This window comes from Homarus americanus, unplaced genomic scaffold (assembly GCF_018991925.1).
Source record: "Homarus americanus isolate GMGI-L3 unplaced genomic scaffold, GMGI_Hamer_2.0 scaffold44060, whole genome shotgun sequence".
In the NCBI taxonomy this organism is placed as follows: domain Eukaryota; kingdom Metazoa; phylum Arthropoda; class Malacostraca; order Decapoda; family Nephropidae; genus Homarus; species Homarus americanus.
In genome coordinates, this window is record NW_024756871.1 from 1,730,967 (window position 1) to 1,744,303 (window position 13,337).

Sequence of the window (13,337 nt, forward strand, 5' to 3'; positions counted from 1 at the left end):
GGTCATATAACACCACAATCATCAACAAACAAACAACTACATAAAAAACGGTTATCAGTCAATATCAACCAAAAGACATCAATGTGTCCTTCACACTTCTCACAGAGTTGCTTTCATATTAAAATCATAAAATATAAAAGTATTATTCATAGACTGATGCTGCGTCAGGTCAGGATACAAGGTGTACACAGTCCATCTACAGCAGTGTATGTCATAATGTACTCCTCAGACAAGTCATGTACAGTGCTACAGCTTACATAAAAAAATTCTATATCAGCAATATTGGCAAGTACAGCAACACACAACAATCACTAAACACAAAATTGTGGTAAAATGCAACTATGGGGTTCAACACACTAAAAACATTAAAAGTCAACACACTATGCCAAAGCGTGTCAACTATATTACATATGGAACACAAGTCAGAAGAGATTATTTTGATTTTTGCCCAACAGTCAGTATATCTGACAATGACTGAGTGGGCGAATATCATCGACTCGTCCAGGTCTTTACAGGAGACTCAACCTTAAACATACATCTCAGCAGACCTATTAAGTTTCAAGTACCTTATCTCCTGTACAGTTCAAAAGTGTGTTTCCGGAGTTTCTGAAGGAGGCACAGTGGACCTCAGTGGTGTAGCTTCAGTGGGTGTCAGATCCTCGGGTTGGTCTCTCTCTTCACTAGCCTGGCCGTCACCCACAAAGGCGGGGGGAATCATGGGATCAGTTTCATCATAGGTGTCGATTGATGATCTATCTCTCTCCCTCTCAGCTAGTGAATCAGTGTGCTCCTGGGGGCTGGGTGGTGCTGGGTGGTGCTCCTTGGGGTTAGGTGGTGTTGGGAGATGCTCCTGGGGGCTAGATGGTGTTGAATGGTTCTCCTGGGGGCTTGGTGGTACTGATTGGGAGCCGTTGGTCCTCACCACGGTGTCCATGGCTATGATGTCCTCAGTGTAGTTTTTGGCGTCTACCTTCACTGCACACAACCTGCAGGGGAAGGTGAAACACTATATGACTCATGCTCTTCAGACTGAGGTGGCCACATTTTATTATCTTATGATAGTAAGTTCATATATGAGCCAAAGTCACAAACTAAAGTGGGAATAAAACTGCTTGACTTTTGAATCTGAACAATACAATAAAAATACTTCAAGAATTAATTTCCAAAACATGATATACTTTACTTTCACTTTGCCCATCAGTAACAACTCCCAATACATAAACTGGTCCACCAAACTGTCATGTGCTGTACAAATATAATAATAATCATAATGGTTGCCCCTCGTGTACGAGGATGGCCGGCCCTATAGGGTCACCCTGAGTTAACGAGTTGCATGACCAAGTGTCAAGGAATAGTCCCAGAAGACCGGACTACTCGCCAACTCCACTGGCTAACTATTACCCCGGAACACAATCCACAAATCGATTAACATCCAGGTTTCCAATTACTGCTGGGTAGACAGAGGCCAATGGCGTAAAGAAACTTGCCCATAGTTTCACCCTGCCCGGGAATCGAACCCGGGTCCACTCGCCTGCTGACCATTACACCACAGGTCGCCATGGTGTACAACTAACCATAGAAGAATGACATAGGGCGCCTTAGAGTACTGTGTCAGCCACCGTCTCCCCCCACAGTGACCATCTATAGTCGTATAACAAGTTGCACAATGTTTAATGCATCTTGGAAATGATCTCTTTAAGGGCAACTAATCCAATAATAGACAACAGGGAGAAACATGGCTTATTAAGGAACACACTGGTACTAATTTAGGATGAAAAATGGCAGCCTTCTACAACACACACACACATTAAACAACTCACTGTTCACTAGGTCTGAGGGAGCTCACATCACTCGTCCTCTTCCCCGACGTGGTACTCATGGTAGGGCGACTCGTAGACATAACAGAACCTGGTGAATGTTGTTCTCTCCTCACCATCCTACACCATTGTTCCTTGATCTGCAAGTCACCCATCAACACTATTAGCATTAGTTATCGTGGTAATAGTGTAGTGAAGATGTAGACCTTATGTCACTTAATATGTGTGAATATATCGGTATCATGTGTCACCCTCTCCTGTGATACACTCTCTTATTTTTTTCTATTTTCTTTCTCATTTTTTTTTATCATCGTCCCTTATGTCCTTATATTTTCATTCCATTTTGCTCTGTCTGTTTACATTGTTTGTATACCTGCATTGTATACCTGTATTGTTTACATACATCTTGAATCAATGTAAACTTGTGTGGAGATTTTACTGAATATCTATCTATCTATCTATCTATCAATTTGTCTATCCATCTATCCATCCATCTATCTATCTATCTATCTATCCATCTATCCATCATTCTATCTACACTACCACAACCATCTCCACCACACTACCACTTTTTTCTACACATAATTCGTGTTGTTCAGCCTGTGTTAGGTTAGGTTAGGTTAGGTTAGGTTAGGTTAGGTTAGGTTAGGTTAGGTTAGAATCTGACCTTCTTAAGAGTGTTCTTCTTGCACACAAACACCAGGAAGATGGTGACGCCTTGCAGTGCATTGATGATGTCTGTCAGGATCCTGTCAATATGAAGAGTGAGTGAGTATTATAATATATACAGGCAGTGTCTGCTTAACATACATCCACTTAACATACATCCACTTAACATACATCCACTTAACATACATCCACTTAACATACATCCACTTAACATACATCCACTTAACATACATCCACTTAACATACATCCACTTAACATACGTCCACTTAACATACATCCACTTAACATACATCCACTTAACATACATCCACTTAACATACATCCACTTAACATACATCCACTTAACATTCATCCACTTAACATACATCCACTTAACATACATCCACTTAACATACATCCACTTAACATACATCCACTTAACATACATCCACTTAACATACATCTGGTGGCAACACCCTGTGAGATCTCCAAAGTGTTTGTAGCCACTTTTTTCAGATCGGGTATCGGCAAATCCAGCCTCCTTTCAGGGATGTTTTGCAGGGTACAAAGAGGCCAAATTCACAAGTCCCATTCGTGTAATAATGTTATATTTGTAGACTTAACATCAACGATTTTCATGCCCGACCCGCCACCCCTCCCCTGACCCGACTTTTATTCAGTAGTCTGGTAATATATTTCACGAGGAGCTTCCCTAGTGTGTTACAGACAGAAACATACATTTGGGTATTATTATATAAGATTAAAAATTTGATGCTTATGTTCAGCATAATCAGATGCATCCCTTCTGTATTGGGTCATGATAGTAGTAAAAGGACACAATATTTAGAGACTCCAGGTCATCCCTAGATCAGGTGAAGGCTTCGGATTCACGAGTCAGTACTCCCGGGGTTCGCACCTCATGGAGAGGATGGATTGACACTGACTGTACAGTATAAAGTGTTTATAAAACAAAATTCACTGTGTGTAATAACACCTTAGCGTTATATAAACAGCACCCCAATATTCACACATACACACACACACACATACTGTATGTATATATGTATATGTATATATATATATATTTATATATATATATATTTATATATATACATATATATATATATATATATATATATATATATATATATATATATATATATATATATATATATATATATATATATATATATATATATATATATATATATATATATATATATATACACACAGTATGCGTACACATAAAAATTTTCATGAACTGTTTACCTCAGCACCTCCTTCTCAGGAAGTGCTTAGGAAGCACAACACCGGAGCGAGCCAGTTAGCTACAACAAATCAGGCCTGAGCTATCAAATTTCGCCAAGGGTCTAACTTTCATGAGGTCAGTGTATCTAGACAGTGTGGCTACCGGGTTGCTAACAGCTCTCTTCTGAGGTGACACTTCCTGGGTGACACATGCTTAAGAGGAAGTGACACTTCGTGAGACAGATAGCTTGCAACCACTGAACAGGGAAGCGTACCACTTAACTAAAGGTACTGTAGCCTCCAAGTGGTACCCAGACTCTCCCCTGGATAAGATTTAGAAAATATCCTCTCAGATCTTGTCACTGCACACAGTGTGAAAGAAATAAACCACAGAACAGACTAACAAGTGTTTACCTCAAGGACCTGCCACTTAAGAGTTGCAGAACTTACCGACATCAATTATGTTATAAAAGGACACTATAACTTGTGGACATATGATTTATGAGTGAGTGGTGAGTGACGTATGAGTGAGCGATGAGTAACGTATGAGTGAGTGGTGAGTGACGTATGAGTGAGTGGTGAGTGACGTATGAGTGAGCGATGAGTAACGTATGAGTGAGTGGTGAGTGACGTATGAGTGAGTGGTGAGTGACGTATGAATGAGTGGTGAGTGACGTATGAGTGAGTGGTGAGTAACGTATGAGTGAGTAGTGAGTAACATACCATGCCCAACAGGATCCCTCTTGCCAGGAGATAACCTCAGCGAGCCAGGCCACCCCCATCACCAGGAACAACTTGACGTAGAGCCACATCCTGTCAACACCAAAAGATGTCACAATATAACATAATATACATAAACATTCATACATTTACACTGAAACAACTTATACAGTCATACATAAACAGATGACATTATGAAGTCTAGAAGTAATTAATGGACATGAGAAGCGTGTAGCGCAGTCCAGAGGTGCTTCATGGGGACGACAGCGGTGAAATCCTAGGATGGTAAACACAAACTATCAAATACTACACAAATAAGGGATCATATATCTAAAGTTAGGTTAGATTAGGTTAGGTTAGGTTAGATTAGGTTAGGTTAGATTAGGTGATCCCAAGAAGGAAAGGAAGAGAGGGTAAGAGATAAGGGTGAAGGGAGGAAGACAGAACACACACTCACCTCTCACGGTTCTGTTCGCGGGTTCGCTGAAGGATGGGGTCGTTCTGGGACCGGATGAGGATAAAGGCCACCCCGATGAAGAAGAGGGCGTTGGCCACCGTCAGCGCCAACACCCACCCGTAGAAGTACAGCCACATTGACGCGTTGTCTGAAGAGGTTACACGGACACGAAATAAGCTGTAATATACTGTAGTACACACACAGTACATACACAAAATGTTACATGGACAAAACTGGTCATGTTATATTGTTACTGAATTTTAATGAGCACACAAACCTTAATGCACACACAAACCATGCCGTACACACAAACCATGCCGTACACACAAACCATGCCGTACACACAAACCATGCCGTACACACACAGACCTTATCTTTGAGGAGTAGTCAAAATCCCACATCATAATATAATATAAATAATAGACTATGATGTTATATAATCATAAGGTCAGATCAAGAGCCTTCTCATCTCTTTGATCTTTGACCTGATATAACAAGGTCACTCACTGAGCTGTGTGGATGAACACTAACAAAGAATAAAAGTCCTGTGTTGGCATTTGTGTCAAGTGACTCCTGACTGAAGATCTCACACACGCACACATACAAACTGATTACAATACTCTCCTATTCTCTGCTGTAGACACGTACGATAATTTTTAAACCAGCAGGTGCCACTAAAGTTGGGTCTGATGACGCTGTGGGTGTCAGGGAGTGTCTCCATGATGAGGGCCAGGAGGGCAAGGAGGAAGGAGCTGCCCCATGCGTACAGGGAGTACATCCTGAAGCGTCGTCTCGCCCACTCCCCTCCCTCAGTCACCGTCCGCATGGCCCTACAAGACACCGTGGGGTAGACGGTTCATTTAGACTTTTTTTTTAGATATTTATTAATTTATTTAAATATTTAGTAAAATTATTTGTCACATTGGCCCAACACGTATACATAGATTGCCTAAATATGCATACAATGTAAATAAACAGTGCAGGTATACAAACAATGAGTCGTTATACCAAGGATAACTCAAGAAAGCCTTTATTAGGTTATTGCCAAGACCCATCTCGTAATAACATCAACAACTACTTTAGGACTCAAACCCATTTTTGTTTGTCGTTTAATGTGGATTTGGTGATGAAAATCTTATTGTTAACCCCACGAGACAACTTTGAAGACTCACACACGAACACACACACAGGATGCTTGCAACACGTTACCCGCCTCTATCACAACACCACACACAGTTATCATGAGTAGCTCCCAAGACTGAGGCAACAGGTAGGAAGGTGGAGTAATGTGAAGCTTACTGTACAGTCTTTGGTGAAATGTATGTGGGAGTAATGGAAGTGTTTAGGGTTTATTAAGTCAACGAATAATGTTTGTTTGTTTTTCATTAATGTTTATTACATCATCACCATTATTATTATTTACTTGATATCACAAGAAGCAATAACATTCAACGAACTCCCGATTAAATTCGTTGTGCCTGACGCCCGACACTCATTGCTACTCATATCTAATCTTCCATGACATCATATACCCTGGAAGTACCACCTGATAGCCTTAATTCACTCTCCAAACGACTGTGTATAAATATATTAAGCAGTCTGCTCCGATGTTTTATATTATATTGTATTTTCGGTTCAGAATTAAAAGGAGTCATTATTTTTTTTTTTTGCTTATCACCGTATCACATTTCCTCTGTTAATTACTTCCTTCGTCACTCACACCACGTAATATCACTTCCTACTTCATTATCACCCACTATCACCACCTCCTGCGTCACTCACACCTTGCATCACCACCTCCTGCGTCACTCACACCTTGCATCACCACCCCGTGACACTCACATCTTGTATCACTCCCGTAAAATAAGTCGCGTCCCCAATATATGGGAAAATGTGATCTGATTACGAAATATCAGGTCAATTGAATACCTGCATTGTTTATATACATGCTGAGTAGAATACATATATTGTCTACAGTATATACATGGTGAATTGTATACATGCATTATCTATGTACATACATGCTGAATTGTATACCTGCATTGTCTATATACATGCTGAATTAATATTAACTTGTATTAGGATTTAACTGAATGAAACTGAACTAATGTGAATATTTTCTCACGGATATTTACCAACAAGACAACGAGTAAGAGAGGTTCCCACAAGCTGTCTTCACTTACTGGAACCCATAAAGTTGTAAACGATCCCTCATAATGTAAACACACACACACACTGTAAAAACACACATGCACTCATACACACACACAATGATGACAGTAAACAGTTGCCGCTAGAGGGAGTATCCTGTGAGTTTGTTTACATAATCTCAAGAACTCCTGTGTGTGTGTGTGTGTGTGTGTGTGTGTACATTTTACTAAGTTGTCTGAGGAACTTTATCACATAACGTCTCTAACTTACTTCAAGGTCCTCCAGATGTCGAAGCACATGACGTTGAGCCAGAAGAAGGCAGCCAGGAAGGACCAGAGAAGCACCGTAGCTGTAGAGAGACGAGAGATGAAGCACCAGTGAAGTAAATGTGAAGCACAGACGTGAGATAGGGGTAAAAATAACGTGTCATAAGTGAAACACAGATGAAGCACGTGCGTCAAAAGTGAAGCACAAGTGTCACAAGTGAAGCGTCGGCAACACCTGGGAGGTTTTAAGACAAACAAAAACATTGAAAGTAATTGGTCAACTGAGTCTCAGTCCCAATAGGCCCCAGTTCCAATAGGTCCCAGTTCTAATAGGCCCCAGTTCTAATAGGCCCCATTCTACCAGGTCATTTTAGCCATCATATCCAGAACCTAATTCTTATAGACTCCTAATGGTTGGGTTGGGTTGGGTTATACAGTATAATAGATAAACAATAGAAGACATTGACATAATTATTCGTTTTCATTGTGTTCTCTGGAGCTGTGTTGGGGTCGGTTACACTCCCGAACGTATTATAGCGGCCATGATGACCTTAAGCGATGTAAACAAACTCTCCTTCGCAGATCTTTGTATGGATACTATTACACTGGTCTACAAAAAAATATTTTTTTTTCTGGCATGAAACCTTTTAACTGTTTTTTTTACTAACTTTAAGGTGCTGAATCCAAATCTGATCTCAGATTTGCTCCGTCACGTAACGTGCCAGAATTTACTGAGCTACCAGAGATTGAGGATATAGACCGGAATTCACCTGTTTCTACTGATGAAGATGAAGAGACTGATATTTTCAAGCCATCTGGTGAAGATTGTGAAAAGCCAACGTTGTTTACTCAGTCAGAATTGAATGATCTGGTCAGAGATCTAAATTTGCCAAAACCGTCTGCTGAATTGTTAGCTTCCAGGCTTCAAGAGAAACGACTCTTAAAACCTGGCACGAGTGTCTCCTTTTATCGCAACAGAGAAGAGCAACTGCGGCAGTACTTTCATTCATATGACCAGCTTGTTTTTTGTAATGATGTAGAAGGACTTCTTCTCTCCATGGGACTACCAGCATATGATAGTAAGGATTGGAGACTTTTTATTGACAGTTCTAAAAGGAGCTTGAAATGTGTTCTTCTTCATAACGGAAACAAGTATGGTTCAATTCCAATCGGACATTCTGTACAAATTAAAGAAGAGTATGAAAACATTAAGACTGTTCTAGAGAGGTTGCAATACCATGCTCATGAATGGTTAATTTGTGTGGACTTGAAAATGGTAAACTTTCTATTGGGCCAGCAAGGAGGGTACACAAAATACCCCTGTTTTCTGTGCTACTGGGACAGCAGGGCTACAGCAGACCATTGGGTGAAAAAGAATTGGCCACCAAGACATAGTTTGACGCCTGGTGACAAGAATATCATTAACGATCCTCTGGTTGACAGGAAAAACATTGTCCTTCCTCCTCTGCACATAAAACTTGGTATCATGAAGCAATTCGTCAAGGCTCTTGATCATAGTGGAGAGTGTTTCAGATATATATGCTCAACCTTTCCAAGTCTTAGCGACGAGAAGAAAAAGGCAGGGATTTTTGATGGACCTCAAATAAGAACACTACTCAGAGATCCACACTTCCTTGCAACAATGACTGAGGCACAGGCAAGAACTTGGAATGCTTTCTCTAATGTGGTGCGGAACTTCTTAGGGAACAAGAAAGCGGACAACTATCAAGAAATTGTGGAAGAGCTGCTCTTGAGTTTACAAGCACTTGGATGCAGAATGAGTATCAAGGTTCACTACTTACACAGTCACTTGGACGAGTTTCCAGAAAATCTGGGAGAAGTGAGCGAGGAGCAAGGGGAGCGCTTTCATCAAGACATTAAAGTAGTGGAAGAACGTTACCAAGGTCGATGGGACTCGAACATGATGGCGGACTACTGCTGGAGTTTGATGAGAGACATTCCAGAAGCTGTACATAAGAGATCGGCCAAAAAGAGGAAGTTTATGTAACTGTAACTTGATCTTAATACTTGCACTATTTCTACCGTACATTAATTGCTTTTTTTCACCCTTCAATGTTACATTTAAATATTATATGTGCATTAACTTTCCAATTTGATATTAACAATTTTTGGTTATAGAAAAATACAAATTATAATGCTGAAAAAATTTATGTATACATGTTTAAACCGTCAATTTTGATCCAAAAGTTTACGTTTCCCAGCAAAAGTGCAATATGGTATATCTCAAAAACCTGATGTGATAGACAAAAACCAAAGTCATATTTGGATTCTGCACCCCAAATTTACTTAAAATCCGTTTAAAAACCTTGTGCCAGAAAAATTGTGTTGACCGGTGTTATTACTATTATTACTGTTATTATTATTATTATTATTATTATTATTATTATTATTATTATTATTATCATTATTATTATTATTATTATTATTATTATTATTATTATTATTATTATTATTATTATTATTATTATTATTATTGCAGATGTAGTCAACACAGGTGGTAATAGCGTAAGTCTTCTTCTAGAGTTTCTGATAACGGAGGTTCTTGGAGGAGGATGCAACATGTACACAGGAAATCCTTTGTATATATGATGGAATGTTAGAGTGAGTCGAGGAGGTAGCGACTCTGTGGGAGTTCATATACACATACATACATACATACATAGCTACATACATACATGAGACAAAATGTGTATATTTAAGCACAATTAAAAAAAAATCAGGTCCTACATACCCAAGATATGGGCCATAGCATTCACAAATCACACAAACACAACCCACAAATACAACCCACAAACACAACCCACAAATACAACCCACAAACACAACCCACAAACACAACCCACAAACACAACCCACTAGCACAGTGAGCACCATGGCGTGACCGAGTGAAAACCAGTAAACGCCACCAACAGGTCACGTCTTAAATGATATAGTTTTTAGTGTGTAGGAATTAGTCAGTATTCTCAAATAAAAAAAAATCACCTTTTATATTAAAATTTTTAACTTTGGACTCCTAGAATCTCGTAAATTAATCTTGTCCCGCAACTGAGGATAGGAGTAAACAGTAACATTGTTGCAACAGTTACAGGTAATGGTTGACATACGATGCTCGGAAAATCCAAGCTATGAGCAACGAAAAGAAATTGTTGTGTTGTTCAGACCTATAGTTGTGCAGACCGACGGATGCATGTTGCCGTCCGCCAAGTATACGATGGGCATCAGGATGTAGGCAAGGAACAGCGCCGACACCAGGGACATGAGGCACTTGCTGTGTAACTTTTTCCGTAGTTCTGGCACACTGGCATATGACACAAGGGTCACGAGGAGGAACACACATGACACCAGCGTGAAACTCGGGTACACATATTTCCTGGCTATTGTTCTACACGTCATCAGCTCTTCGACGTTGTCTTCGAAGCAGATCAGCCCATAAGTGGAGGCTGACCCATCTACACCAAGAAACTTTTCCACACAGTAGCGGTCAGGGGGATATGGTTTGGGGAAGCCAGAAAATTTTAAAAATCCGTTACTCAACAAGAATATTTCTTCTTCTGGGTCATCAACTCCAGTTTGAAAGAAGTTCCCACAAAGTGGAAATCCATGAACAACTCTTAAATCAGCAGCAGGAGGTACATTAAGGGTCAAGTTATCAGGGTTATAAAATGAAGGTTTCCACAACTCATTGTCACTTGTGGCAGGAACACAATTAACTCCATCAATTAACTCATTTTCTGGACAACACTTGCGCACGCAGGTGGCGTCCCTACACTGTTGGTGGTGGCTGGCGACGAGGTCCTCATAACAGAGTCTGACAAAGTAGTCATCTTTCCCTGCTTCCACACCCACGCAGTAATCTTGCCGCTGCTCTGAACCTTGTGAGTTGGGTGGCGACCACACTAAAGACGCTTCACCTGACGAGTATGTGAGATACGACCCATCAGTGTTCAGTTGTAGAATCATCAGCTCCTCAAAATCCTCACACGTCACATTATTAATATCTCCATCTCCCTCGACCAACCACTTAATAAGCACTCCGTCCACCATGACGGGTGGTGTGAAGACATGGTTGGTTGTGGCGGTGCAAAAGTTGTCGGCCCCGAGGGAGAGGCCTCGGGCACAGCACCGAGGTACCTTTGGGGGTGAGAGGCACACGTGAGCCTCCCAGGAGTTTGGTTCCCCTCCTTCATGCAGCGTGTGCTCGATACAATACTGATGATATTGATGTTGTTGCCAGTACAAGTTCCCAGAGTCTAGGAGGGAGAACTGGTCCAGTGACTCACGAGTAGAGTCGAGCACAACAAATGAGTGACCCGGGGGACACTGGGGCTCCCCGACCTTCACACTACCAAATTCATTGGTTTTGACGACAACAACGCCCCCTGCCTCAAGGTCCTGCACCACCACACTGGTTGTAGTGTCTGTACACTGTGACCCATCCCACACTTGGTCCCCCAAACACCAACATTTTTGCAGCGTTGCATTATATAACAGAGAGTTATACACCACACTGTCTGCTGAAGCGATGTGTTTATTGGTTCTTTTTGTTGAGTAGTTATAAAGTAGTGGTGTGTACTCGTACTCAACGAAGTCCTTGGCCCCAACACCTGAGGCTGTTGTCAACACCAGGGTCACCACCACTACAGTCAAGACCACCTTCACTGTCATGTCTGTGTTGCTGCTCACTTCCTTAACCACAAGTGAGGCTTAATGATAAAACTCAGACATTGAATCAATCACTAAAGTAAGTAGCAATATGTGAAGAATCCCTTAACAAAGTTTACACACAACAAGACGTCACGTGACGGTCTCAGCGCAGCACAACTGTCTCACTCAACACTCACTCTCACGATCTTCAACGTAAGTTTCACAGAAAGTTAAACATTACAATACGAATGTCAATCTCAGGTCGGCTACAGAAATATGAAGCAGACAGACGCGAGAGTCACAGGAGGAGGTGTGGACGTCTTAAACACACAACCGGCGAGACACAGGAAGGTGTACAAAGGAGCGCTGCGCAACACACATTCTCACACCAGCCAAATTGTGTATACTGAGAGAGGCGCCTCACCCGCTAGACTATACTCCACCTACCTGCCTTCCTTGTGCCCTTCTTATCGCCAGAGATAACAAGACAACACGTTAAGTTATCAGGTAATATTGCAGAGGGAGGGGGGGTTGGAGGGGATGAAAGTGGTGTGTGGCTAGCTGTTGTGGAGGTAGATTCGAATACACACACACACACACACACACACACACACACACACACACACACACACACACACACACACACACACACACACACACACACACACACACACACACACCATTTTGAGAGCGAATATAATCTAGTCTCTCCTAACACCTTCCCAAAACCTTTGTTTGTCTTCACTCCTGTTCATGTATCGCACCTCAAGACATTTTAATTAAGAGGACGACAAACAAGATGAGCTTTATTATGGCCACTTGCGGTACTCCACTTGGAACCTTCTATAACTAAGGTGAAGATGGCCACTTGCGGTACTCCTTGGAACCTTCTATAACTAAGGTGAATGGCCACTTGCGGTACTCCACTTGGAACCTTCTATAACTAAGGTGAAGATGGCCGCTTGCAGGCCTCACTTGAGACCTTCTATAAACTAAGGTGAAGATGGCCACTTGCAGTGCCTCCACTTGGAACCTTCTATAACTAAGGTGAAGGTGGCCACTTGCAGTACTCCACTTGGGACAGCCTTCTATAACTAAGGTGAAGATGGCCACTTGCGTGCCTCACTTGGAACCTTCTAACTAAAATTGAAGATGGCCACTTGCGGTACTCACTTGGAGCCTTCTATAACTAAGGTGAAGATAGCCTTACGGTACTCACTTGGAACCTTCTATAACTAAGGTGAAGGTGGCCACTTGCGGTACTCACTTGGAACCTTCTATAACTAAGGTAGGAATAGCCCTTGCGGTACTCCTCTTGAACCTTCTATAACTAAGGTGAAGATGGCCACTTGCGGGTACTCCTC

At 41.4% G+C, this 13,337-nt stretch overlaps 1 protein-coding gene across 2 annotated transcripts in view; it reads right to left on the reverse strand.

The window, feature by feature from the left end:
* LOC121856939 overlaps positions 1–12,386 on the reverse strand; it is a 53,841-nt gene extending 41,455 nt beyond the window's left edge. Inside the window, exons 1-8 of one of the 2 annotated variants that reach the window (XM_042352726.1) lie at positions 10,491–12,386; positions 7,313–7,391; positions 5,540–5,721; positions 4,892–5,039; positions 4,438–4,527; positions 2,485–2,566; positions 1,821–1,957; positions 567–986 (exon numbers count right to left, since the gene is read on the reverse strand). In XM_042352726.1, the coding sequence (XP_042208660.1) occupies positions 584–986; positions 1,821–1,957; positions 2,485–2,566; positions 4,438–4,527; positions 4,892–5,039; positions 5,540–5,721; positions 7,313–7,391; positions 10,491–11,994 (2,625 nt within the window). In that variant the 5' untranslated portion in view covers positions 11,995–12,386 and the 3' untranslated portion in view covers positions 567–583. Of the gene's footprint in view, positions 1–197; positions 987–1,820; positions 1,958–2,484; positions 2,567–4,437; positions 4,528–4,891; positions 5,040–5,539; positions 5,722–7,312; positions 7,392–10,490 lie in introns of those variants that run through there. The other variant, XM_042352725.1, reaches the window with a different exon arrangement.
* Positions 12,387–13,337: the final 951 nt, after the last annotated feature.